This window comes from Taudactylus pleione, unplaced genomic scaffold (genome assembly GCF_031769625.1).
Source record: "Taudactylus pleione unplaced genomic scaffold, aTauple2 ptg000602l, whole genome shotgun sequence".
Classification (NCBI taxonomy): domain Eukaryota; kingdom Metazoa; phylum Chordata; class Amphibia; order Anura; family Myobatrachidae; genus Taudactylus; species Taudactylus pleione.
This window is the reverse complement of record NW_028285004.1, coordinates 7,294,803-7,322,156: the sequence shown is the minus strand read 5'-3', so window position 1 is coordinate 7,322,156 and position 27,354 is coordinate 7,294,803. Positions and strand designations below refer to the sequence as shown.

The 27,354-nt window shown below is 47.1% G+C and overlaps 1 protein-coding gene across 1 annotated transcript in view; it reads left to right on the top strand.

Annotated features, from left to right (window-relative positions):
- Positions 1–27,354, top strand: part of TPR (translocated promoter region, nuclear basket protein) — a 294,162-nt gene that overhangs the window by 79,733 nt on the left and 187,075 nt on the right. Inside the window, exons 10-15 of the mRNA XM_088453921.1 lie at positions 2,083–2,223; positions 3,380–3,471; positions 12,876–13,073; positions 13,161–13,268; positions 15,282–15,508; positions 20,080–20,243. Of these exons, the coding sequence (XP_088310047.1) occupies positions 2,083–2,223; positions 3,380–3,471; positions 12,876–13,073; positions 13,161–13,268; positions 15,282–15,508; positions 20,080–20,243 (930 nt within the window). The remainder of the gene's footprint in view (positions 1–2,082; positions 2,224–3,379; positions 3,472–12,875; positions 13,074–13,160; positions 13,269–15,281; positions 15,509–20,079; positions 20,244–27,354) is intronic.

Here is a 27,354-nt window from a genome sequence, read left to right as displayed (position 1 = left end):
TGGCCTGGGTTCTTTATTTGCAATGCAATTATATTGATAGGACCAAGGACTTTCACAAGTCTAGCTCTGTTCGCCCCCAATGACTTCCACAAGCATGGCTGGCCCACTTGTTGCACTTTAAGATTCGTCAGGCCTATCTTTGGCAAAGATGCCGGTTCCATCCTCTGTGAGGGCTCATTCCACTAGGTCTAGGGGCTTCTTGGGCGGCTCGCCGTCGTCTCTGCAGAGCAGCTCTGTAAGGAGGCCTTGTGGTCCTCTGCCAATACTTTCGTAAAATTTTACAGCTTTGAACCCTACGCCTCTGCCCATGTGGCTTTTGGATGCCTGGTCCTTAGTGCAGCATATGAGCATTTCCTCCCTTAATGGGACAGCTTTGGTACATCCCAGTGTTCCCAGTTGGATAAAAGAAAAGTGATTTTTGTCTTGCCTGTAAAATCTTTTTTTCTGAATTCATGGGGAAACTGACTGGCTAGGTTTTTTGCTGTTCTCTGTGTACGTACGTGTACACAGATGTGCTGATCTTATCCTCTCCTGCATTCCTGTTCCTTGGGCTTGTTGAGACTAACTGGCTTCCTGGGCTCCAGGCGGGGTATAGGAGGAAGAGCCTATGCTACTTCTAAAGAAGTTAACAACTTGGTGCTCAGACCTCTGCAGGTCCATCTACTGACAATCCCAGTGTCCCATATGGACTCAGAAAAAAGGGACTTTACGTGTGAGCTTAAAAAAAACCTTTTAATACTTTTTACAATTTAGCAGTGTCTTCAATTTTATCTAAAGTGCAGTTTTTCAGAAACTGTTCTCGAGAGCTTCAATAAGGTATGCCAGTTTCCAAAACGTGGTCTTCAAGGCTCCCCAACAGTTCAGGTTTTAGAGATATCCATGGTTGAGCACAGGTGGTTAAATTAAATTGACTGAGGTACTAATTTAAGGGCCTGATTAATTATGGATTGTAACTGCGATTTACAGTAGCTATTATGCACAGTTTCACTGCGATAGTATGCTAAATTATTGCGGTCGCTATGCCGCCACAGCAAAACATAAGGATGCCGTCCTTACCTTACACACATCCGTAAACCTTAGCAAGACTGCAAAATCATCGGTAACATTGAGTACCATCGCAGCCTCACGCACACTTACACAAGCTCTGACCTTACTCAAATTGCTAGCCTCGTCGTACGCTTTGAGGCTGCCTAAGGCATCGCAGTGGATAACTTATACACGCCCATGCAACAAAGCGTTTCGACAACCCCCCCACCCCACACCCCTTCTATCCACCCATAAATGGCACTTCCTGTCATCACTCTGCGATGGGTCTGTGTTCTCACCGTGATCACAGTGGCCGGTTCACGCACTATGATGCATGCGCAGAAAGCAACAATCTGCTGATTGCGTGCGTATTAGCAGTTGCGTTCCTTTCTGAATCAGTCTCGACGTCACCTTTGCTCAACCATGAATATCTCTAAAACTTGAACTATTGTGGAGCCTTTTGGGCCGCGTTTGGGAACCTCTGTAGTATGCTAATAATACAGTTGAGATTTTTTTTCACACTAGGAATTGTGTAGCAGCAGAAAACAATCTATTTTCGGCCAGAAGAAACTTTCTATAAAGGGATCTACCAACACTTAGTATCATCTTTGTAAAACACTAGTGCAGACTATCCCTATATAGAATATACATGCGCATGACAAGCTGGGCTATGACACAATATAGAGTGTATCTCAATGTTCTAAGCCCAAAATGGCAATTTACCAATAGAATACAATACATGTTGTGTGCGTAAATTGCTTAAACAAATTGATGAAATATTAAAGATTATTGTAAAGTCACAATGTCTGGGTTGCGCTTTCTCCTCACAGGGATTATGTACAGTTTCTGCAGACTGGAAATAGCGTCAGTTGATAAAGCATTTTGTGCATTGCTCTTTAGAAATTCCAATGATTGTCTCGCTTGTTTTGTTTACTGTATGTTCTATTTTATATTTGGGGTCGTCTATTTAAGTTTCCTCACTGGATTCAAAAGGGTGTAAGATAACCAATATACTCTAGATTTTCTGAAAACCTGTTCTCCTTCTTTGTTATCTAGCCAACAAATCTATCCAGAACCAGTTGTCCGAGATGGAAGCAGCAAAATGTGACGTTGAGAAAAGTCTTGGTGAACGTATCGATAAATTAGAGAGGGAACTGGAAAATGCAAATGATTTGCTTTCTTCTACCAAACGAAAAGGTAATTTAGAAATGCTGTACAGTTTTGAATATATATAATATTCACCAGTTATCTCGCCGCCGTGATTGGCGTTCCTGTCAGGATCAGCCACCCAATGCTATAGGAGCGCTGAGCTCACTGCAGCTGTCTTTCCCTCTAGTTTGCCCTGTTCCCAGGCAGCAGTGATGGGCGATCCCCATGAACACACAGTACTGCTGCTGGCTTCTCTTCTTACAGGACTGTGAAGTCATGTGAGAAGTGTAACTGGTTGGAGAGTTTTATAGAGATGAAAAACAATTTTTTATATATATATCAGACAATTTTGTGTTTTACATGAAAACTGACTTTTATTTATCAAATGAGTTGCAAAATGAATAGAACATATGGTCAAGACATTGGCAAGGTTAGAAATAATGATTTTTATTTGAAATAATCATTTTGCCCTTCAAACTTTGCTTTTATCAAAGAATGCTCCTTTTGCAGCAATTTACGGCATTGCAGACCTTTGGCATTCTAGCTGTTAATTTGTTGAGGTAATCTGAAGACATTTCACCTCACGCTTCCTGAAGCACCTCCCACAAGTTGGATTGGCTTGATGGGCACTTCTTGCGTACCATACGGTCAAGCTGCTCCCACAACAGCACAATGGGGTTGAGATCTGGTGACTGCGCTGGCCACTCCATTACAGACAGAATACCAGCTGCCTGCTTCTTCCCTAAATAGTTCTTGCATAATTTGGAGGTGTGCTTTGGGTCATTGTCCTGTTGGAGGTGGAAATTTGCTCCAATCACGCACTATCCATAGGGTATGGCATGGCATTGCAAAATGGAGTGATAGCCTTCCTTATTCAAAATCACTTTTACCTTTTACCTTGTACAAATCTCTCACTTGACCAGCACCAAAGCAGCCCCAGACCATCACATTACCTCCACCATGCTTGACGGATGGCGTCAGGCACTCTTCCAGCATCTTTTCACAAATGTTCTTCTGTGTGATCCAAACTCCTCAAACTTGGATTTGTCTGTCCATAACACTTTTTTCCAATCTTTTTCTGTCCAATGTCTGTGTTCTTTTGCCCATATTAATCTTTTTTCCTTTTATTGGCCAGTCTGATATGGCTTTTTCTTTGCCAGGGGTGGAAAGACCTTCACGCTGACCATATTTTTCTTTTATTCAGGTACTTTGATGAGTGAGGAGGAATTAACTGCAATGTCACCAACTGCTGCTGCAGTTTCCAAAGTTCTGAAACCTGGAATGAAATTAACTGAGGTAAAGTGCTTCCTAGTAGGCCTGTTGCATGATTTCATTATATACAGTGCATACGGAAAGTATTCACCTCACTTCCCTTTTTTTCCACATTTTATGTTGCAGCCTTATTCCAAAATGGAATAAATTCATTTTTGTCTGTACTTTGTTTGGGTGACCCATAATAGAAAACATATATTATGGAAACTGTATGCCGCCAAGGTGTCCTAATTTTTTTAAATGGTTCAGAATATTACTAATGTCTGAAAATGTTTTGTGCCAGATTTTCTTAATAAAGAACAAAATCTGTAAACAGATTTTGTTTCTCATACATCAATTGGGGAATTGATGTATGTAGACCATTAGCTACAGAGCCTTTTCCATGACACTGGCAAATAAAATAAAGCTTTTTTTTGTTCCTCCCCTGTATCTTCCGTCCTGTAGCAACTCATATTTTTTATTTCTTGATCATTAAAGCTGGGGGACACCTGGACCATGGGGTTTGTAGATGGGACTGCAGGAGCTGGCACTTAAACTAAACTTAAACTGTAGCTTTAAACCCTAATCTTCTACCCTCTGCAACCCCAGCATGCCAGTGTATTTTAAGTGCCTGTGGAGATGGGCACGTTCTGAAGGGGCTTACAGCATTGCACCGCGTGAGTGCAGCGGCCGTGGGGAGCTGGTTCGGCTTGTAGCAGTTGGGGAGGGGTACGCTGACTGGCAGCACTCTGGTCTCTCCTGATTAGAAAACACAAATTTATGGGCACTGTAGCTATGAAGTGAGAAATAAAATATGCAGATATAGAGCAGCTCGACCAAAGGAGAGGTGGCTAACCTCTGATGTGGAACAAAAAGAAACACTCTCCTGAGACTGCCTGGACCGGGGAAAAGGCGCGCTGTCACTCCTTTTAGAGGGTGTCAGGCATCCAGGCTGTCCCGGATTTGTAATAAGCGGCTACTTTGTGAGGTGCACCGATAACAGGCAGCTCTCTTCCGGAATTGCCAAGTTTTTTTCCCTACGAGGGGGTGGGGGGTGTGTGTAACTCTTGCAGAAAGGAGTGTGGGGGGGGGGGGGGTGGAGCCTGTCAGTGCTGGTCTCCCCACTGCATTACTGCTGCCACTGGTTCAGCCCTGTTCGATGCGTAAGACGCTGGAATAGACATCCTACAACTTTCATCTGCCTCTACGAAGGTGTACAGGTGCAGATTTCTACTTCAGGGTCCATAGGGTATCCACAGGATACCTTGGGTATAGGTGTGACGTCAGTCGCTGGGCACCATAGAGTTAAGCTTTTCAGCCTCCCAGGATGCACTAGGGTCCCCCTCCTATACCCCGCCCCCGAGCCAAGGCACCTCAGTTTAGTTTGGTGCCCGGCCGGCGTCGGGTGCACCTGTTGGAGTGGGGGCTAGAAGAGCCCCTGAAGCTTTCTTCAGTGCAGCTGTGGCTGCACATCTGGATGTACAGCATGGACAGTCAGTCCTGACGTCAATGCTGTCTTCCCTACACCCCCGCCGGTACCAGAACGCCGGTACCGATCCGGGGATGCTGGTGAGCATCTGGGGTCACAGCTTGCGGTGACCCCAGATGTTCCGGACCATGGCCGGATCCAAGGGGGACAAAGGTAAGCAGCGGGGTCCCGCGGTGGGTCCCCGCTGGTCACATGGTCCTAAGTCCCCAGGCAGGGGGCTCCCTGGGGACTGGCTGCAGCGTGGAGCCAGGCGACCAACCTGCGCTTTCCACTACCCCCTGGGACAGCGGACCGCAGCAGAGCGGTAGCGCTGCGGCGTCCCAGGGGTTAAATGCATGCCAGGGGAGCGCGCCTTCCCTGTCTCACAGCCGGCGCCTCCCCCGCTGCACACAGCCCTCTCTGCATGCTGCCGACTGGTCCTGTGGCAGCGCTCCTCCCCCAGGCCAGCCTCCTCTCTGCTCCTCGGCGGCCATCTTCTCCAGAACGCATGGGTAACGCTGCTGGAAGCGCTGGACGGAAGCATCGTGGTCTGGGTCCCCCCGCATACCTCTCCTCCGCTGTGGCTCAGGTCTGTGTATGCAGCGCTGTGTCCTACCAGGCCCTGTGTCTGTGTAGTTGAGTGATCAGCGCTGTTAGTGCAGGAATTGTTATTTCTCTGCATTGTATGTGACTGTGCTAGCGCTGCCTGTAACTTTTCTTCTCTAAACTGTCAGCTTTATTACTGTCCCTGTTCTTTCTGCTAAAGCCCTTGCGGTGCGGTGCTGCAGGGTGGTCTCTCGCCTATTTAATACTTAATTGGTGAGAGAGGTCACATACGTGGTGCCATCATGTCTGAAAGTGATTTTCCCCTCCGGCTACAGTGTACCACGTGCAAAGTACCGTTAGCGGAGGGGGAGGGTAGCGCGGAGGGCCTTTGCCGGCAGTGTTTGTCCATGGCGCGGCCTATTACGGTTACAGCACCGGTACAGGAGCCGCCCTGGGCTTGTTTCGCTCAGGCGTTAACAGCTTTAGTGGGCCAGTTAGCTCCGCAGCCCGCGTTTACTCCGATGGGTTTGTCCCAGCAGTCTGTGGTGTCGTCACCCATGCAGGGGTTCCCACGACAATTGGTGGTACCCCACAGTCTCCCTATTTCCCCGCTCCCGGGTTCTCAGGAGCCAGCGTGGGTTAACTCCCTGACGAGTTCTGTACGGCACTTGTCGGATGTGTTGCAAGGGGAGTCTGTGATGCGGCCTCATAAAAGGCCGGTGGCGTCTCTGTCCGCTCCTTATGAGGATGACGAAGGGACGTCTGATGATGGGGAGATTCTGGATCCTTACGATCAGGAACCTCTCCATGCTAAGGACGCTGATGCTAAGTCCAAAGTATATATTCCTGGACTTATTCGGGCGGTCCGCACAGCCTTGGTGATTGAGGACGAAGTTCCCCCAGCGGCTAAATCTAAGTATGCCTTTTTCAAAGATGTGAAGGGCGATGCCACAGTCTTTCCTCTTTCGGGTCAGTTGGTGGACCATTTAGAGGAGGCGTGGAAACAACCTGGCAAAAGATACCAGCCGCAGAAACGCCTGGCGGTGGCTTATCCGTTCGCGGATAATTATTTTTCTAAGTGGGAATCCCCTCCACAGGTGGATTCTCACGTGACCCGTCTTGTCCGTAGTGCCACATTGCCGATGCCATCCATGTCCTCCCTTAAGGATGCTACGGACCGCAAGGTAGAAATCTGCCTGAAGTCCGCTTATTCCCTTGCAGGGGGGGCAGGCCGGCCGGCCATGGCCATTTGCTGGGTTGCCAGAGCGATGGAGCGCTGGGCGGATTCATTAGAGGCTTCTTTTGAATCCGACTGTCTGGCCGAACAGGCGGAGTTGATTGGCAATCTCCGTGATTCGGCCACCTACATCAACGAGGCGGCTCTAGACATTAGTACTCTGGTGTCTAGAATTTCTTCAGCAGCGGTAGCTGCTCGTCGCACCTTGTGGCTGCGATCCTGTAAGGCGGACGCAGATTCCATGAAAGGTCTGGAAGCGTTGCCGTTTACCGGAGAAGTTCTCTTCGGTCCGGATCTGGATAAGATTGTGGCCACGCTGGCGGCAGCCAAATCTGCTTGTCTCCCGTCGGCCGCTGCTCCTTCTGGTTCTGGACCATCGTCCTTTCGGTCATCTAGGGCTCATGGCAGGCCCAAACCACAGTCGTTTCGTCGACAGGCTGGCCCTAAGAAATCGGTCAAGCCCTGGAAGCAGGCATGGAGTACCAGACGTCCGGCCCCCAAGCCAGATGACAAGCCTGCGGCCTGACGGTCCGGGCCTCCCTTTGGGGGATCCCAGGGTGGGAGGCCGCCTGCTACAGTTCGCCCAGTGTTGGTCGACCACTACGACAGACACTTTGGTTCTGGAGGTGGTTTCCCACGGATACGCCCTCTCCTTCCGGCACAGACCCCCGGCTCGCTTCTTCACCACGGGTCTACCATCAGACCGGAACAAGGCTACGGAGCTGCGGAAGGTATTGCACACTATGCTCCAGGCTGGAGTTATAGTGCCTGTTCCATTCTCCCAGAGGGGCCAGGGTTTCTATTCAAATCTATTTTTGGTACAGAAACCCAATGGGTCATATCGTCCGATTCTCAACCTCAAAGCACTCAACAAGTCTTTGCGGGTCCCGAAGTTTCGGATGGAGACCCTACGGTCCATCATTCTGGCGCTGGAACCTGGGGACTACATGGTGTCATTGGACATACAGGACGCTTACCTGCATGTCCCTATTCTTTTGCGCCATCAACAGTTCCTCAGGTTTGCAATCCGCAGCGACCACTTCCAGTTTCGGGCGTTACCTTTTGGCCTGGCAACAGCACCACGTGTTTTCACCAAGGTGATGGCGGTCATGGCGGATTCTCTGCGGCTGCAGGGAGTCCGCATGTTGCCGTATTTGGACGACCTGTTACTGGTGGCAGGATCTCCAGAGCTCCTGTTACGCCACTTGGACCTGACCATTGCACTGCTGCAACGGCACGGCTGGCTAATCAACTGGCAGAAGTCCACTCTAATCCCGTCTCGGAGGATTCTGCATCTTGGAGCCTTATTGGACTCGGGACAGCAAAGGATCTTCGTGACTGAGGACAAGATCTCTGCTTTACAGTCAAGGGTGCGCAGTTGCCTGCACAGCCGCCGGGTGTCCTTACACTCGGCGATGAGGTTACTGGGCTCCATGGTGTCGGTGTTCGACATGGTGGAATACGCCCAGTTTCACTCCAGACCTCTGCAGCACCTGATCCTGTCCAAGTGGAACGGGCTGCCTCAGTCTCTGAAGTCCCAGACGATTGTGCTCACCCAGGAGGTTCGCCTGTCCCTTGCGTGGTGGTTACAGACGACCCACCTCAACAAGGGACGTCCGTTCTGGGTTCCAAATTGGGTCCTGTTGACAACGGACGCCAGTCTTCGGGGCTGGGGAGCAGTTTCGGGTCCACACTTGTTCCAGGGCAGGTGGACGCCGACAGAAGCGGAGCTTCCAATAAATATCTTGGAACTCCGTGCGGTCTTCATTGCTCTCCAGCAGGCACAGCGGTTTCTCCAGGGTCGCCCGGTGCAGGTCCAGTCGGACAACGCTACCACCGTGGCCTACATAAACAGGCAAGGAGGAACTCTCAGTCGGGCGGCTCTCGTAGAGGTCTCTCGGATCCTGGTTTGGGCGGAGCGCAATCTTCCGGCCATATCAGCGGTCTTCATCCCGGGAGTGCTAAATTGCCAGGACGTTCATCCGGGGGAATGGTCCCTGCACCCGGACGTTTTTCAACTACTGGTGGACAGGTGGGGTCTTCCAGAATTCGACCTCATGGCGTCCCGGCACAACAACAAGTTGCCGGTGTACGGGTCTCGCACAAGAGACGAAGGGGCGTCTCTGGTGGATGCTCTGTCCGTCCGGTGGACGTTCCGGTTCGCATACCTGTTCCCTCCGGTCTCCCTTCTTCCACGGGTAATCCGGAAATTCAAACAGGAAGGAGGGACGCTCCTGTTGATAGCTCCCGCGTGGCCCAGACGGCACTGGTTCTCAGACCTTCAGGGTCTGTCCGTGGGCAGTCCTCTGCGGTTGCCGCTACGACCGGACCTTCTGTCTCAGGGTCCTTGCCTTCACCCGGACCTGACTCTGCTGTCTTTGACGGCGTGGCTGTTGAGACGGCCATGCTGAGGTCCCGGGGGTTTTCCAGCTCTGTGGTGCGTACCATGTTACGAGCTCGGAAACCGTCTTCCGCGAGGATATACCATCGCGTGTGGCATACGTTCTTCCAGTGGTGTCGACCGAGAGGTTATGCACCGCGGGAGTTTCGTCTGTCTCGGATTCTCGCCTTCCTGCAAGCGGGACTAGATCATGGGCTTCGCCTTGCTTCTTTGAAGGTACAGGTTTCGGCCCTATCTGTCTGGTTTCACCGTAGGATTGCTACAATCCCGGATGTGCGCACCTTTATGCAGGGTGTTCTCCGCATTCAGCCGCCCTTTGTTCCACCTGTGGCGCCGTGGGATTTGGCTGTGGTCCTGAGGGCTCTCCAAGGACCGCCGTTTGAACCACTGGGCTCAGTGGATCTTAAATGGCTAACAGCTAAGACTGTTTTCCTTCTGGCCATTGCTTCGGCCAGACGTGTTTCTGAGTTAGGGGCTCTTTCTTGTAGACCCCCTTTCTTGGTTTTTCATGGGAACAGGGCAGTGCTCCGCACTCGGCCCGAGTTTCTTCCCAAAGTTGTTTCCCAGTTTCATGTTAACGAGGAAATAGTTGTTCCGGCCTTTAACTCACCGGGTCTTTCCGTGGGTGAGGCCTCTTTGGATGTTGTGCGGGCCTTAAGGACTTATGTTGACCGCACTTCTTCGTTTAGGAAGTCGGACGCTTTGTTTGTCCTCTATGGCTTCCGTAAAAAGGGTTGGCCTGCTTCAAAGCAAACTTTGGCAGCCTGGATCCGTATGGCTATTTCTGAAGCTTATCTTCATGAAGGCCTACCGGTCCCTCCTTCTCTGAAGGCTCATTCCACTAGGTCTGTGGGTCCTTCGTGGGCAGCTCGACGTGGTGCCTCGGCAGTTCAGATCTGCAAGGCTGCTACGTGGTCCTCTGTCCATACCTTCGTGAGGTATTACAGGTTTGACACCTTCGCCTCTCAGGATGCTTCCTTCGGGCGGCGGATTCTCCTTTCTGCACAGGAGCATCCCCACCCTTAAAGGATACTGCTTTGGGATATCCCCAAGGTATCCTGTGGATACCCTATGGACCCTGAAGTAGAAAATATGAGATATGGTAAGAACTTACCCTTGTTATCTCTATTTCTACGAAGTCCATAGGGTTCCACACGACTCCCGCCCTGTCGCACCTGTGCTGCAGATGGGCTTTGCTCTGGTCACCGGTTTTCCGTCTCCCTCTGGTGAGAATGTGATTCTTGTATGTGTCCAGATCTTTTTTCTCTCTTCCTTCTCCTCCTCCGGCCTATGGCTTGATAACTAACTGAGGTGCCTTGGCTCGGGGGCGGGGTATAGGAGGGGGACCCTAGTGCATCCTGGGAGGCTGAAAAGCTTAACTCTATGGTGCCCAGCGACTGACGTCACACCTATACTCCAAGGTATCCTGTGGAACCCTATGGACTTCGTAGAAATAGAGATAACAAGGGTAAGTTCTTACCATATCTCATATTTTTTTCATTCAGCTCCTCTCCTCTGCAGCTGTTGGCCTATCCAAGAATTATCTGTATTTTATTATAGCCTTTGTTTTGTCCATTTTTATTGGGTAATAAGTCGTTATTCGCCTTGTGGGTCGGTTCGTGAAGGCCTATTCTATTTCCCAGTTGTAGGTACATCTGAACCGTATGTTGTAATTGCTTCCGGTTCATGGCTGGATCCTAATTCCTCGGTTCTTGGCCTTTCTTCATGGAGGTTTGGAGGCTGGTTTCTGGCTTTGCTCCTTGAAAGTGCGAATTTCGGCTATGTCTATTTTCAGCGACCCTTCTTCCAGAGGTTCAGACCTTTTTTACAGGGAATGTTGTGGGTTCAGCCCCTGGTAGCTCCATAGGATCTTAACCTAGTCCTCTCCACTCTCAAGCAAGGCCCACTTTGAGTCTTTGGATTCAGTGGACCTTAAATTTGTCACTTGGAAATTTGATTTTCCTTATGGCCATTGCCTCAGCTCCGGCGGGTTTCCAATTGGGTACTTGATCTTGCAAGCTGCCGTTTCTCATATTCCATAACAAAAGGGTGGTTCTCCGTACACTTCATTCGAACCTTAAGGTTGTTTAGGCTTTCCACTTGAACCAGGATATTGTCTTTCCTGTGTTTCCTCCATCGGTGACTTCCTAGGACGAACTGGCTATGTTGAACGTTGTCCGGGCCCTACAGATCTACTTGGACAGAACTTCTTCTGTCCGTTATAGGGATTCCCTGCTGGTTCTTTAAGACTCTCAGAAACGTAGCTTGCCTGCTACAAAGCAGACGTTTGCACGTTGGATCTGCTCAGTCATCACTCAAGCCTATTCTGGTGCGGGGCGACCAGCATCAGCCAGGGTGTCTGCTCATTCTACTCGGACGGTGGCAACCTTCTGTGCGGCGCAACATGGTACCTTTTAGCTGAACAAGTCTGCTCTGCAGCTTGCCTGGACCTCTGTCCACACGTTCGCTCGGTTTTACAGGTTTCATATCTTTGCCTCCGGCAACGTCCACTTTGGGCGTACAGTTCTCTGGTCGGGCAGCCTGTGCGTTCCCTCCCCTGGTGGCAGCTGTTGAACATCCCATGGTTCAGTGTCCCCCAACCTTGATTATAGCGAAAAGAGGATTTTTGATTACTTAGTGATGAATCCTTTTATCTGAATCAGGCTGGGGGACACTGCATTCCCTCCCTCACGCTCAGTCGTGTGGTGTTTTTGACAGTTTTTTGTTCCCTACTGTTTCTGTTTTTGTTTTTTTGTTATAACTGTTTCACTGGGTTACTGCTTCTCCTTAATGGGCATTTTCAAAATTGTACTGACATGCTGGGGTTGCAGAGGGGAGATGCTTAGGGTTTAAAGCTATAGTTAAAAATTAGTTTTGTCTTTTTTTTTTTTTTTTTTTTCTTCTTTATATGGAGTGCTAACATTTTGCTGGTTCTCTGTCATGCAGAGGTGGGATTGGAATTGAAAACCTTTTAAAGTAAAAAATTCCCAGGTGGATCAGGTCCACCTTTTAGCAAGCTTATTATGGTTCCAGACAGCAGTTCTAAAACATGTTTGCTTAATCTACCAGATAAGTGAGTGTCTCCTAGACTAAGCAGCATGGGGCCTTCGCCTATCCAGCCATCTGGTGCTCTGTTCTCACGTTTATCAAATTTTTTTTTTAGTTTTCAAATATGCTTGTATTTCCTAGGGTGGTAGCTTTGGAATGTTCCCATTGTAGCAGTGTCCCCCACATAATTTTTTCTTTTTTTTTTTTTTTTTCCTTCTTTCATGCTTGCGTTAAATGCATTTCTCAGTTCGACTGGGGTACTCTGCACTTCAACTCTTGGGGTCTTTTTTAAGTTCTGTTGCATGTTTGGAATGTGTGATGTTTGTTGCTCCTTTCTTTTAACCTATCCTTTTGGGGCTGTGCAATGTAAAACCTGAAGAGTGTTTGGAGAAACTTAACCTTTAAATGCCCCCTCAACACAACACCATGTGTCTCTAAGATGGATTGAGGGGTTTATTTACTACGGTGCAGGTTTTTAGAAGTGGAAGTGTTGCCCATGGCAACCAATTGGATTCTAGCTATTATCTTCTAGAAGGTACCAGGTAAAAAGAAGAATCTGGTTGCTATGGGCAACAACTCCACTTGTAAAAACCTGCACTCTAGTAAATATACCCATGTGGAAAATCTTTCTGCACCTATGATGACACTTTAAGTTGTACTGATCATTTGAGAGCCTCTGTTATAGATTTAGTTTATGATCCTATCTGCATGACTTTTTAAATTGTCATGATTATCTTCTCTACTTTCAGCTCTATAATGCATACATGGAAACGCAAGATCAACTGCTAATTGAAAAGCAGGAAAATAAAAGGATTACAAAGTATTTGGATGACATAGTGAAGGAGGTTGAGGCTAAAGCACCTATTCTAAAACGTCAGCGAGAGGAATATGAGCGTATGCAGAAAACTGTGGAAAGCTTGTCTGCTAAGCTTGAGCAGGCAATGAGGGTATTTTATTCTCAATGTTTGCATTCTAGCTTTGCACAATTTCTCAAAATTGTATCTTTACTTTTTTTTTTTCCCCTCGTTCTCAAGGAAATTCAACGTATGCAAAATGAAACTGATAAAGCAAACAAAACTTCTGCAGTGCTTGAAAAGGAAAACCAGAGGTTGGAGCTACAACTGAAAGACCTATCTCAGCAGGTTGGACTAAAAACTTTTTATTGCCCCACCCACCTATGTTTTAATAACACTCCCTGACACTAATTGTGTATTTAGCGAGTGTTAATTTTTACTATTCTCTAAATCTTTGCATCAATCAAACTGCCATTTATCTTTGTTTGGTTCCCCCACCCAGTTTTACACATTACTGTAAAAATTAATATTTTGTTCCTAAACGAACCAGGACAAAAGGGCAAGCGTAAGGATCTGAGCGACTTTGATAGGGCCACATTGTGATGGCTAGACTAGTGGGTCAGAGCATCTCCAAATTGGCAGGTCATGTGGGATGTTCCCAGTATGTAGTGGTTAGTACCTACCAAAAGTTGTTCAAGGATTGACATTGGAGAATTGGTGACCGGGCCTCCCAAGGCTCATTGATATGCGTGAGGAGTGAAGGCTAGCCCATCTGTGCTACAGTAACTTCTGTTGCATATGACCAAATTGCTTAAATTGTTAATGCTGGCTATGATAGAAAGGTATCGTAACATACGGTGCATTGCAGCTGTCAGTATATAAACACTTATGGAGGTGAATATATCTAAAAAATGATTTCTTACTGTGTTAGTCGATCAGAGCAGTCAGACATAAATGACAACCATGTAATACACAGGTGTATTACATGGTTGTCATTTATGTCTGACTGCTACGATAATAAGTGTTTATATACGGACTGCTGCATGCTACTCAAATTCAGGACTGTTTCACACCCAGCATAGCTGACTAATTGAAGTTTATTTGTTGCCACCAGATTGCAACACTGTGGATTGGTTGTTGCTAATCCACCTCAAAAGTATCTCATCTTGCTACCAACTAATCATCGCAAGATAGAGAAAATGGAAAATCTATATAAATTTATACCTTTTGTGCTCAAGAGCTTTCAATTGCCATTAATGGAACAGTATCGTATGTATGCAATTAACCTTTAGGAACAAGGGAATTTGTACAACTCTGGAAGGGAGAACCAATTACCAATGGATTATGGTTAATTACATGTGTAGATACTACACATGTTTAGAATTACATGGTCCCTTTTTTTTTTTTTTTTTATCGCTTTACACTGTGTCAAATTGTGTTTAGTAATTTTATGTATGTTTTATTTATTGTGATCAGCTGACATTATTTTTAGATCTATTTAATATTCTATTTAGTGCTATTTGCTGGTATTATTAAACTGTTAATGTATATGGTTAGCACTCTTTGATTAATTTTGTCCTGTTGAGATATTAGATGAGGCCCAGCTCCTCATACGTTAGTAGCTGCTACCGTATTCAATTGGCACAGGATTTTGTGTGACTACACTTGCATCAATTTATTGTGGAGAGTTGTAATAATCTAGAGTCACACTAGTGCCATTGTGAGGTTCTGTCCTCTGTGTGTTTATTTTCCACCTGTATATCTATTTTAATTCATCACTTAGACTGTTTCCACACAGTCTTAAAGTGCAATTTCTCCAGTGTAAATATGTGAATGGACCTCAATGTCCACTGTTTGGACCATCATCAATTTATAGCTTGCTTCATAATTTTTATGATGTTAAAAATTTAAAAAATGAAAAGCAAAGCTATTAAAGCTTGAAGTAGTAACTGTTTGTAAAATGTACAATCTAAATAGGAATAAGATACAGATGGGGAGCCTGAAAAGTTGTACATAGGAGATTATAAGAGATGTTGAACAGGTTTTTGGACCAGCAGGATTTGTGTACTGTGACCTTTATATATGCAGAATATGGGAGAGTCATGCATTGAGTTGTGTTGACCAAACATTTGCATTTTCTTCTTTCTCCTATGCCGATTTGGCATAGTTGGGATAGAAGAAGTTTTAGATCGGTTAATAAGATCAACAGTGCACAGTACATACTGGAGTGCAGAGGGCCAGGAAGGCTAAGAATTACAGTAGTCAAACCAAGATGGATGTGAAAATGGAAAGTGATCAGAGTCAAGGCTTACGGTTAATGTCTTTTATACTGAAATTCTTCCTTTTCATTTCCTATCCTAGCTCAGAATACTATTAATGGAGCTGGAGGAGGCGAGAGGAAACCATGTCCAAAGAGATGACGATGTGAGCTCTGCTAATATAACCAGTTCTTCTGAAGTTATAACACAACATTTAGTTACCTACAGAAACATTGAAGAGCTTCAGCAACAGAATCAGAAACTCCTGGTGGCACTGAGGGAGCTTGGTGAAGCCAAAGAGAAAGAAGAGCAAGAAAGTATTGCTTCAGAGTAAGACATGGAACTCAGTGTCTATACCCTCTTCTGTTTGTGAGGTCGCCCCTTCCCACAATGAGCAGCATGGTGCATATGGGAGGAGCAAATTTAAATTTTAAATACTTTCCAGCTTTAATTGTCGAAATCGACAAGTTCATTTAACTTTGACAGAGTAAGGCCATCCTACGACAGTGACCGCACTGTTGCTGACCAAGCCTGGTGCTTCTTGGCCAGCAGTCATTCACTGACTTTCTCTACTGTGTACTGCCACAATTTCTCTCAGATGTACTAGAATAGTCGCTGATGCTTACAGAATCCTTCAATGGCACCTGGAAGTGGTCAAGTGCTGTTATACAGCACAGAAATCAGAGGAGACTTTTAATGTACATGATTTACAATATAGGTTTATTTTTCCAAAGGATAGAGACTCATGCAGCAGTTTAGGAATATTCTAGTTATAGTGTGCAGGAGATACTAAATTGTCCTCAACAGTTAAGGTTTTAAAGCTATCCCAGTTTGTTCATAGATGGTATAATCAAGCTGAGGTACTAAATAAGTCACATGTGCCAAGTATGGATATCCTGAAAATCTGTGCTGGTAGGGTGCCTTGATGTCCGAGTTTGGGAACCTCTGATATAGTGTGATTAACTCAATAAAGTGTGCGTTGTCTAGGTGCTTAATCAGGGTCCACACACCGCTTTCGTGGTAAAAATGAAATGGAGCTTTGTCAGCTTACAGCATGAAATGGAAAACCAAAACAACCTAGCCCTCACTCAGGGCACTAGCTCACTGCTTGACCCCTATCTATAATGGGCAGCTAGTCTGCATGTAAAAAGTCTGTCAAAAGTCTCAGTCCTATCTCTCATAGGTCTGGCCATAGGCCTTCAGCTTGGCTTGGCTGCCACAAAGTCTCAGTATCTCTTGTGGTCCTGCCTGACTGCAGGTCTGGACACTGGCCTCCACTGTCCTCTTTGTTCACTATGGCGTTGCATCTTGGCCGCAAGGCCGTCCGGATCATTGCCTTACCTGGACGACCTGCTTCTCCTGACCCAGTCCCAAAATGTTCTCAGGGATCTCATCCACCTGACTATACACCTGTGTGACTGCAGTAGTTCCAATCAGTTGGTGGAAATCCACCATAGATCCTTCTCAGCAGACAAGATTTTGGGCTTGCAATCCAGAATCCGCTCCTTTCTGAGCCACCGTCGAGTGTCCATACACTCCTTGTATGCAGATCCTGGGGTCTCTTATCTCCACCTTTTGACATGGTGGAGTATGGACAATTCCTCTCTTGGCCGCTCCAGCTGGTCATTCTGACACCGTGAAATAAGTCTCACCCGAATCTCAAAGGGCAGACGCTCATTCTTCCCCGAGAGGTTCGTCTCTCCCTCCTAGGGTGACTCCAGCCTTCACACCTAGACAGGGGCCACCTCTGTTGGATTCAGGACTGGGTCTTGCTCACCACCGTAGGGGGAGGTAACGTGTCGATAAACCTTCCAGAGTCGTTGGATGTTTCAAGAAAGCCAGCTGTCCATAAACGACTTGGCACTATGAGCTGTGTACAAGGCTCTTTGCCTGGTGAAACCTCTTCTCCAGGGGTGTCCATTAAAAGTACAGTCAGACAATGCGACCGCTGTCTCCTACATAAACCACCAGGGTGGCACTGGCAATCACTGTGCCACGAAGTAGGTCAGCTGCCATGGGTGCTACTAAGTGCAGGTTCATCTTTGGGGCCTACCGGATATAGACATGATGGCGTCTTGTCAACCACCAGTTGCCGAGGTAATGCTACTGCACCAGGGATCCTGGCGCTCTCCTGGTAGATGCTCTGGCGGTTCCATGGGAGTTACTTCTAATATACATTTTCCCTCCAGTCTTGTTGATTCCTTGGGTTCTTGGCAGATTCAAGCTAAAGGGTGGGGCAGTGTTCCTGGTGGCTCCGGATTGGCCACGGCGGGTGTGGTATACAGAGCTTCTGGGTCACTCCATAGACGCACCACTGAGTCTCCCTCTGCGGCGGGATCATCTGTCCCAAGGTCCATGCTTCCATCCAGATCTGGCTTATCTTGCTTTGACAGGGTGGCTCTTGAGACCAGGACTGCCATCAGAAATTGTGGGGCCTGGGACTGACCAAATAGGCAGACCCCCCCCCCCCCAGATGTTTCTGCGACTTCAGCCCTGCAGTATCTTTCCTTTTCCAGCCAGCCCCCCTTCTGTGTCTCCAGCCGCCACACTTACATCCTTGTTGCTTCGTCCAAATCCTACTCCTCACGCGTCGCAGTGTGACATCACGATCTCACGCACAGTCTCCAAAAATTTCATACCTGTATTATATGGTGGTGCCGGAGGGCAGCAGGGAACTCCAGTCTCGGCAGTCCGTCCCCCACCCCATCCTCCCCCTCCAAATGATGGCCGTGCTTGAGAAATCAGTCTTGAGAGCAAAGGGGTTCTTCAGAAGGGTCATTCGGACCATTCTTAATGCTAAAAGCCTTCTTTCGTGAGGATTTATCACCGGGTTTGGCTCACCTATTTTGTGTTTGTGGCTAGGGGTTTTAATCCCCGGGTCTTTATGCATCTCCCGTGTCCTTTCCTTTCTGCAGACAGGTCTGGATTTGGGACTCCGGCACTTGTCCTTGAAGGTCCAGGTTTCGGCATTGTTGGTTCTTCTCCAGGGACAGGTGGCACTGTTATCTGATGTGCGGATCATCTTCTCTAAGGGGGTTCTCCACATTCATCCACCATTCGTGGCTCCCTGGGACCTTTCCCTGGTTCTCTGGGCTCTCCAATCGGCTCCCTTTGAACTGTTAGACTGTTGAGCTGCATTGGCTTATGTGGAAGTCCGTCTTTCTACTTGCCATCGCGTTGGCCAGGAGGGTGTTCGACTTGAGCGCCTTGTCGTGTCACTCCCCATTCCTGGTTTTCCACTCTGAAAGGGCTGTGCTGCAGACTCTCCTGGGTTATCTTTACAAGGTGGTGTCCCGCTTCCACATCAACCAGGAAATTGTGGTACTGTCTTACCAGGTTCCGGATTCTTCTCAGCCGCAAGCCTTTTTGGATGTTGTGCGGGCTTTCTGTCATTACATAAACAGAAGATATTCGCAAATCACTTTCTCTGTCCTGTATGTTGTTCCCAAGCGGGACTCGCCAGTTACTAAACAAACTTTGGCCCGCTGGCTGTTTCACTTTCCGCCAGGCTTGCACCTTGGCGGAACTTCCTGCCCCTGCCGTTGTGACTGCCCATTCCACCCAGTCGGTGGGGACCTCTTGGTCAGCCGCTGTGGCGCTTCCGCAGAGTAGCTGTGTAAAGCTGCCACATGGTCGTCTGCTCATACATTTATCAGTTTTTATGCATTTGACACCTTGGCGTCTTCAGACGCCACCTTTGGGCATTCTGTTCTCACTGCAGCTCGGGAGCGTCAATCCCATAGGAAGACAGCTTTGGGAAGTCCCAGGGTCATCCCTAGTGGAGGAAGAAGATAAGGAGACTTATGTTGCTTGCTGTTAATTCTTTCTTCGACTCCATAGGAGGCACAGGGTGTTTCCTTGGTGACCGGTCCGGCTATCCTCTCAGATGAATGTGTGTGTGTGTGTGTGTGTGTGTGTGGAAGTCCTCTTTCTCCTTCTCTGTCTTGCTACTTGCTGTGATCTTGCTAACTGAACTGGCTGCTGGGGGTGGGATGTAGAAGAGGAATCCTGAGCTCTTGGAAATTTACAATTAACGGTTTGGTGCCCAGACTCTCCTCCAGGCTATACCCAGAGTCCCCTCTGTGCCCCCTAAGGAGTCAAAGAAAGAGACTTAACAGAAGAGGAGACTTTTATGCTGCTTACTTTTTATGTCCGATAAAAGGAGTACTTTCAGAGTGAAGTCTGGGAGGCTGACATAGGTAAAATTTATATACCTGTTCAAAATGCCACTCCAACTTGCTTTGAGGACCATCAGTTCTGTGAGTCTGAAGACCAACTGCCATGTATGATTGGTTATACTACCAATCTGGCAGAACCAACCTGGACAAAGTCTTTGATCCAGATCATAGCTTAGCTTTCTATTATCTGCACATCCCATGCAGGTGATCAAGGATAAGATTTTGTGGCTGCTTCCTGTGGAATCCTCCGTTCCAATTTTTCTGGGTGTGCCACATGGCACTACTGGGCCTGCTTAATGTTTACTCCTCTGTATAGAGGAGTTGGCTGCTCCAGATAGACCTCACAGTATTTAATTCTGGAGCAATTCAGGTTCTGGCTTCTTTCCAGGTAGAAGACTGTGGCTGATAAAGGTTCTCCAAGAGACGGGACATAGATTTATTATGCGATGTGTGCCAAGTACTAAACATTCTGTATTGTGAAGAACACCTGAGGTTCCTGACTCATCGCATTTCTGTTCTTAATGCTGCTGCTCTTACGAATGCAACAGCCAGGTAGATTGAGGCTATCCTTAATTCCTTAATGCTATTTAAGTTGCAGCTGGGGCCTATTTTTTTTTTCTAGCTAGCTTCTGCTTTGATTAACAAGGTGGAGTGAAGAGATTGTGTTTTAGTAATTGGAAGTGGGCTTAATTTAAGTTTACATTTATTTTTTTTTCTTTCTAGAACCTCTGAGCTGAAAAAAGAGCTAGAAAAAGCTCGTTCTGAATTGGAACAGTTTAATGAAAACCATCAACATCAAGTGCACATGGTAGAGTCTGTTGTACGTCAGCGTGACCTGTATCGTATACTTTTGGCTCAAACAACTGGTGTTGCATTGCCTGCAGCAGGTATGGCATTATCCACTTGATATGATGTATTTATTCTCTTAGCAGACTGGAGTAAATTTTGGACACTTCAGTTACACTGGGGTATAGACGAGTGAGGTTAACTAATCTATGATGCAGTTTGCTTTATGTAAAGCAAGTCCTTTAAAATAAGAACTTCCCAACATTCAGTTTTGTTTCATATTTAAACATTTCAATCAACGTATAAAAACATCCAGATCAAACCTATGGATGTGTATGTGAAATGCTACACAGTTTTTCAGCCCTTTACAATCTTTGCCATTTCTACATAAATATAACCATATGACCATATATACATATCTGTACACACTGGGAAATTGAGAGCCTTTTAAAATTTTCAGTATTTCTGCATAATTGTGACCATAAATATGTTCAGCTCATTCGTCAAAGTAAAGTCGACAGTGTAACTGTCGACCATTCATATAAAACCCCAAAAAACCAACAGGTTATAGAAACTGCAGAAAAGATCAAGCAGCTTCGCAGTTCTGGAGAATGTATAACAGGGTCTGGGTTACAACAGTTGGAGTAAGTGGTGAATTACTAAACTGTATCTTGATTATCGATGTGTTTAACCCATAAATCTAAAACTTCACCGATATTAAAAGCGAAACATGGCATTGCTGTTTAAAATTTTTGGTAATCACGGTGGATTTTACACCAAAGTTGTAAATGTAAGTGTGGTATATTAAGAGCGGTATCCAATTAGCCCTGAACAATGTTGATCCCCCAGGGCTATCCAATTAGCCCCGAAGTTTGCTTGACGTCGGTACTTATCAGGGATTTCTTCCTCAGGGTCCTTAGGGATCCACAGGGATACCATGGGGAAAATGTGTTTGGAGTGATCCAGGCACCAAACAGTTAAGCTTTCAGCTCCCAGGATGCCTCAGGTTCTCCTCCAGATTTACCCTGCCACAGACCTTCATTTGTTCATTTGGTGCGGCAGAATTCAGACGCACCTTTGTAACGGGATTGCTCAGGCAGTCCCAAGTTTTTACTTTTGTTTTATTTTATTTCTGTTTTTGAGTTAGTAGTGCTGAATTAAGACACATGCGCTGTGACTCAGTCTACCTCCACCGGGCCGCAACACCAGTAACCTCTCTGGTGATTTCGGCGGGTGATTGCAGAGCTTGCAAGCAGTGTTCCTGGGGCCAGGACTGCAACTGGACGAACAGAAATGTCAGGTAAGGAGAGTCCTCGCTTACGGGGGATCGCGCATGGCAGTTCTTCAGGCGCTGGAGACTCACTGGCAGCCCCTGCAGTGAGGGCCTGGAGCGTCTGCTTCCTCACTAGAACACCGAGGCCTTATCGTCTGACGCCAGGGATCAGCAGCAGACTCTTCTGCTGCGTCGAGGCCAACGTACCTGACTTGTTGTTCCAGCTTAGGGGAGGTAGGCTCTCCCCCCTGCAGCTCCCCCCCCCCCCCCCCCCCCCGATGCAGATCCATCAAAAGTTTTTGTGCGTCTGGATCTCTCCTCCTACCCCCCTTTTGTATATGAGATGCTCACAGTCCATGATCAGGGCTCTGCTGAAGCGATTTGGTCTCAGGAGATTTTGGGTCATTCTCCTTGTATACCTTTCCCTCGGGTCAGGTATATGGTGCTCTACAGTATATTCTACCAAGCCTCGCGTTTGAGTAGTTGAGTCTGTTGCAACTATATTACATATGCATTGTATGTGACGGGTTGCTAGCTGCTGTATTGATGCTGCCTTTTATTTCTGTCAGTTATAACTATCGCTGTTTTTCTCCTCATCCCTCTGGTACAGGTGGGTGGGGGTTTTTTCTCTGTGTACTTCACATTTACTAGTATTTGTGAAGGCGGTCACATTGCATGCATTTGTTACCTTTTTAATGAATGTCAAAAGGTAAAGAGAAACGGAAGGTGGAGGCCCCTTTGCTGGTTTCATGTAAATCCTGTTTTTGGCTGCTTTGTCCCCTAAAGACTTTATAACAGACAGCACACTTTCCATTCTGTAAAGAACCACCTCACCTGTCCAGTTTACCAGCCCCTGCACAGGAGCCATCTTGTTGTCCTCCTTGTCTCAGATAATGAAGCACTTTGTGGATCGTATGGCTACTCCCACACTGCCTCCTTGTATGGGATACCCACAGCATGCTATGTTTGTCCCTCCTATACATCCTTCCTGGATGGATGTTTATGCCCACTCAAGTCAGAGTATGGCTCAGTCGGCTGTTGCGAGCAGACCGGTAGTCACTAAGGCACCTAAGTGGAAGTTATCTTTTTTTCAGTAGATTCAGACGCATCATCGGAGGGTTCTTCTCCAGGGTCTAGCTCGGGAGAGGAGGACCATCCTTCTAGTGGATGTTCCTCCTTTGGTGAGGGTGGTTAAATCAATCCTAAATATACAGGATAATGAACCGGCTTCTAGAAAGAAGGCTACAATGTTTAAAGACCAGAAGGTGGTAAAAAGTGTTTCCTAAATCTGAGCAGCTCACTGAACTTATTGAAGAGGCATGGAGTAACACAGATAAACTTTTATGTTCCGAACAGATTAGTGGTGTTGTATCCTTTCCCAGCTTCTGAATGTACGAGGTGGGAAATTCCTCCTACTGTGGATGCTCATGTGACACACTTAGTCAGGAATGCTACGTTGCCTATTCCGTCAGCATCTTCTCTTAAAGATCCTACAGATTAGAAAAAATTGAAACTGGTCTTAAAAATAGTATTTTCGTCATCTGGAGCTGTTACTCGACCAGCTATGGCTGGGGCTTGGGTAGCCAAGGCTGTTGAATGGACGGGGGCTTTGGAAGATTCTCTATCAGATGCTACCAGAGAACAGCTCCCTCATACGGGAAGCAGCCTTCTGTTTGGGAGGAGCTGCAATAGATGCTGGACTCCTAGCTTCTTAAGCATCGGCAGCCTCAGTGGTGGCTCGTAGAGTCCTTTGGTTAAGGTCCTGGAAAGCAGATACAGGGTCAAAGAAGGCTCTGGAATACTTGCCTTTCTTTGGGAATATACTTTTTGCAGCAGAATTAGATAAGATAATAGCTACTCTGGCAGCTTCAAAATATGCAGGTCTGCCATCAACAGCTACATTAAAGTCTAGGCAGTTTCTTTTCGGTTCTTTTGTCCTCAGGGATGAGTAAAAACAGTCTTTCTCCAGGCCGTCTAGTTTTGCAGCTCAACCAAGCGACAAACTAAGAGGTCTGGACCGGCCAGACATTCAGCTTGTAAACTGGGTGACAAACCTTCTGCCTAATGGGGCAGGCCTCCTCCTGGAGTATTCCAGGGTGGGAGGCTCACTTCTATTTGCGGATTACTGGTATCAAACAGACGCCTGGGTCCGAGAAGTGCTCTTTCAGGGATATGCCATCGCTTTCCAGAGGCTTCCTCCCCAGAAGTCCTTCTTTTTTTTTTTTTTTTTTTTTTTTTTGCACAAATCCCGCATCAGATGCGATGAAGGCCTTGGCCCTTCAGGAGGCCATTTACTCCCTGTTGCAGGCAGATTATTATTCCAATCTGCATTTGGTTCAGAAATTGAATGGGTCTCACTGCTCTATTCTAAATCTAAAAACCCTCAACAAGTTTATCTGTGTATCCAAGTTCCATATGGAAACTCTTAGTTATTTTGGCAATGGAGCCTGGGGATTTTATGGTTTCCTTGCACATTCAGGATGCGTATCTGCATGTGCCTATTACGCCATCCCACCAACATTTCCACGGTTTGCTGTCCTGCAACAACATCACCAATTTTTTTTTTGGCATTACCCTTTGGTTTATCAATGGTCCCTCGGGTCTTTACCAAAATAATGGGGCAGTTATGACCGTCTACCTCAGGCTTCAGGGAATCCGAATACTTTCAGTTAAGATTGACAAATCAGGAAAGTCAGCTGCCCATATACATTCTGGAGCTTCTAGCAGTATACAAAGCACTCATCATGGAACAGGACCTGCTCCAGGGCAGGCCGATCCAGTCCAACAGCGTGACCACAGTAGCCTATCTCCATTATCAGGGAGGCACTCAGTCATGCAGCCATGAGGGAAGTGAAAAACATTCTTATTTGGGCAGAACGTCCTCTTCCGGCCATCTCTGCAATATTCATCCCGGTAGTCCTCAATTGGGAATTGGACTTCCGAAGTAGTCAGTACACAAATGCCAGAGCGTGGTTTCTCCACCCGGGGGTTTTTCAACTCCTGGTGAACAAATGAGGCCTACCAGACAATAGACCTCATGGCATCATGTCATAGCCACAAGGTCCCCAGGACCAGAGATCCCTCAGCAGCCTTCGTGGACACACTGCCAGTAAGATGGAACTTCAATCTGGCGTATCTCTTTCCTCCGAAATCCCTCCTCCCAAGGATCCTCAGGAATTTCAAGCAGGAAGGCGGCACAGTAATACTGGTAGCTCCTGCTTGGCCCAGGCACCATTTGTTCAGACATACGGAATCTATTCATAGACACTCTATTGCCTCTTCCTCTATGGCCAGATCTGTTAGAGCAGGGTCCTTGTCAGCATCCTGACCTATCTTGTCTGTCTTTGACGGCGTGGCTCTTGAGTCTTTCATCTTAAGAGCCAAAGGTTTCTCCAGCTCTGTGATTCAAATGATGCTTATGGCACGAAAGCCTACCTCTGCCTGCATCTATTAATCTATTAGAGTTTGGTAGTCCTTTTAGTCAATGGTGTTCCCACAGAAAGTATGACCTAAGGTTTTTAGGGTGTCACGGGTACTTGTTTTTCTCCAGGCTGGGTTAGACCTGTCTCCATTCAAAACAGAGCAAATGGAAGTAGTCTTGGTTGGCACACAATATTAGTTGAAAAATGTTTTAATTCAAAAGAAATAAAAGTTAAGTGTTTCCAGCAAAAGTTTTAAAACTTTCCGCAAACAAAAATACATTCGTGAATATACATAAAAATAAAGAAAAATGTGATGATAAAAACTGAAGGTCCCACTGTGAATTAATTTTAATTCTGAGTGTTTAATTTAATGTGTACCAAGGTATACTATAAAATTCATTGATATCTCACCCGATTAAAATGCTAAAGTGTACTACATTAGATTCCTTCCTAATCATATGGGAACATATGTAACTAATAATTAAATCTTAACACTTTTTCCTCAAAATAATGAGGGGATTTGATTAAGATTTCATTATTAATTACATATGTTCCCATATGATTAGGGAAGGAATCTAATGTAGTACAGCTCCCCCATTCGAACCTCTGGACTCAGTGAATTTGTAGTGGTTGACAGCGAAGACCCTTTGCATGCAGAAGAGATAGCGAGGAGACAGAGTATCTGAATTGGCAGCGCTCTTGTCGCTTCCCCTTTTTGATTTTTCACCAGGATAGAGCTGTTCTCTGTACAAGGGAGGGTTACCTTCCTAAGGTAGTGGCCCGTTTTTATGTGAATGAAGAGATTATAGTTCCAGATTTTCAGTCTTCAGTCCTTTTGTGTAGGTGAAGCGTCCCTGGATGTGGTTCGTGCTCTCTGTATCTGGATCGTACAAACTCTCTTAGAAAATCAGACGCTCTCTTATGTTAAATGGTTTTAACAAACTAGGCTTGCCAGCTAGTAAACAAACTCTGGCTCGATGGTTGCGTATGACTATCTCTCAGGTGTACGTGCAGGCTGATCTCCCTGTTCCAAACACGGCGACAGCACATTATGGGCATTTCGTTGTTGTGCTTAACAATTGTGCAAGGCAGCCACGTGGTCTTCTGTCCACACTTTTCTTAGGTTCTACGTCTTTGACACTTTGCCTCTTAAGATGCTTCCTTTGGGCAACTGGTGGTTCTTTCTGCTCAGGAGCGTCCCCCACCCTTAGGGGAACTGCTTTAGGACATCCCTATGGTATCTGCTGATCCCTATGGACCCTGACGAAGATAATGAGTTATGGTAGTCTTACCTTTTTGTTAGCTCTTTTTCTTCTAAATCCATAGGGTCCACAGGGCACCCACCCTTGCGCACCTGGCTGCATTGGGTAATTTTTTTTTTTCTATTTTCTACTTCAGGGTCCATAGGGGTCCACAGGGTGACCTTGGGGGTATAGCTGGATCCTGGATCCTCGGGCACCACGGAGTTAAAGCTTTTAGCTGCTCCCAGGATGCACTTGGGTCCAACCTCCCCTATACCCCGCCCCCGAGCCACAGGCACCTCAGTTTTAGATGGTGCCCGGCCGGAGTCGGGTCACCCTGCGGGGTGGGCTGCTGGAGCAGCCCCCTAAAGCTTTTAATTTTTTATTTAACTTAGTTAAATTTATTTATTTATTTTTTACTAACAGTTTTTCTACAGAGCGGCAGCGCTGGGCTGTCTGTACAGACGCCCACGCTGCCGCTCCTTCTCCCTGCTGGCGCCGCGACGCCAGCACTGAACTGGGGATCGCGGCGGGGGAAACCAGAGTCTGTACTAGCCGGACTCTGGTTTCCCCCGGGACTGCTGCCGGAAGACGCCGGGGAGATCAGGTAAGCCGCGCACCGCTGATTAGCGGCGGTGCGCGGGTTCCTTTCAAATGCAGTCCCATGCCCCCGGTCTAGGGGACAGACCGGGGGGCGCTAGCGGTGGCGGCGGGCCCCCCCTCCAGCGGAGGCATACCCCGCCAGACCACTAGACCACCAGGGTAAATTAAGCGGCAAGCGGGATGCCGGCAAGCCCTGGGGTTAATATGCTAGCCAGGGGAGGAAGCCTTCCCTGTCTAGCGGCTCCTCCCCTCAGCTCAGCGCGCCTTTCAGCTCGGAGTCTGGCGTCGCTGAGCTGCAGATACTCGGCCACTCCTCCTCTGAGGTCTCCAGCGGCCATTTTCTCTGTGGCAGCGTGGATACTCTCAGGGAGCACGCGGACCGGTCCCCCTGTGTACCTCTCCCCTGCAGAAGGACAGTGTACACAGCGCTATAGCCCTCCCAGACACTGAATCTGGGAGGTTGATTGTAGTGGAAAGGTGCAGTGAGTATATCTTCCTGCATGGTATGTGACTTTTGCTAGTGCTGCCTGTCTGTGTCTTTTTTCTACTTACTGTCAGCCTGTACCTATCCCTTTCCTTCTCCTACAAGCCCTACAGGTGTGCGGGGGAAGGGTGTTTCTACTGACCTCACCTATATAGATCACGTATTTGTGAGGTCCGTCACATACAGTTG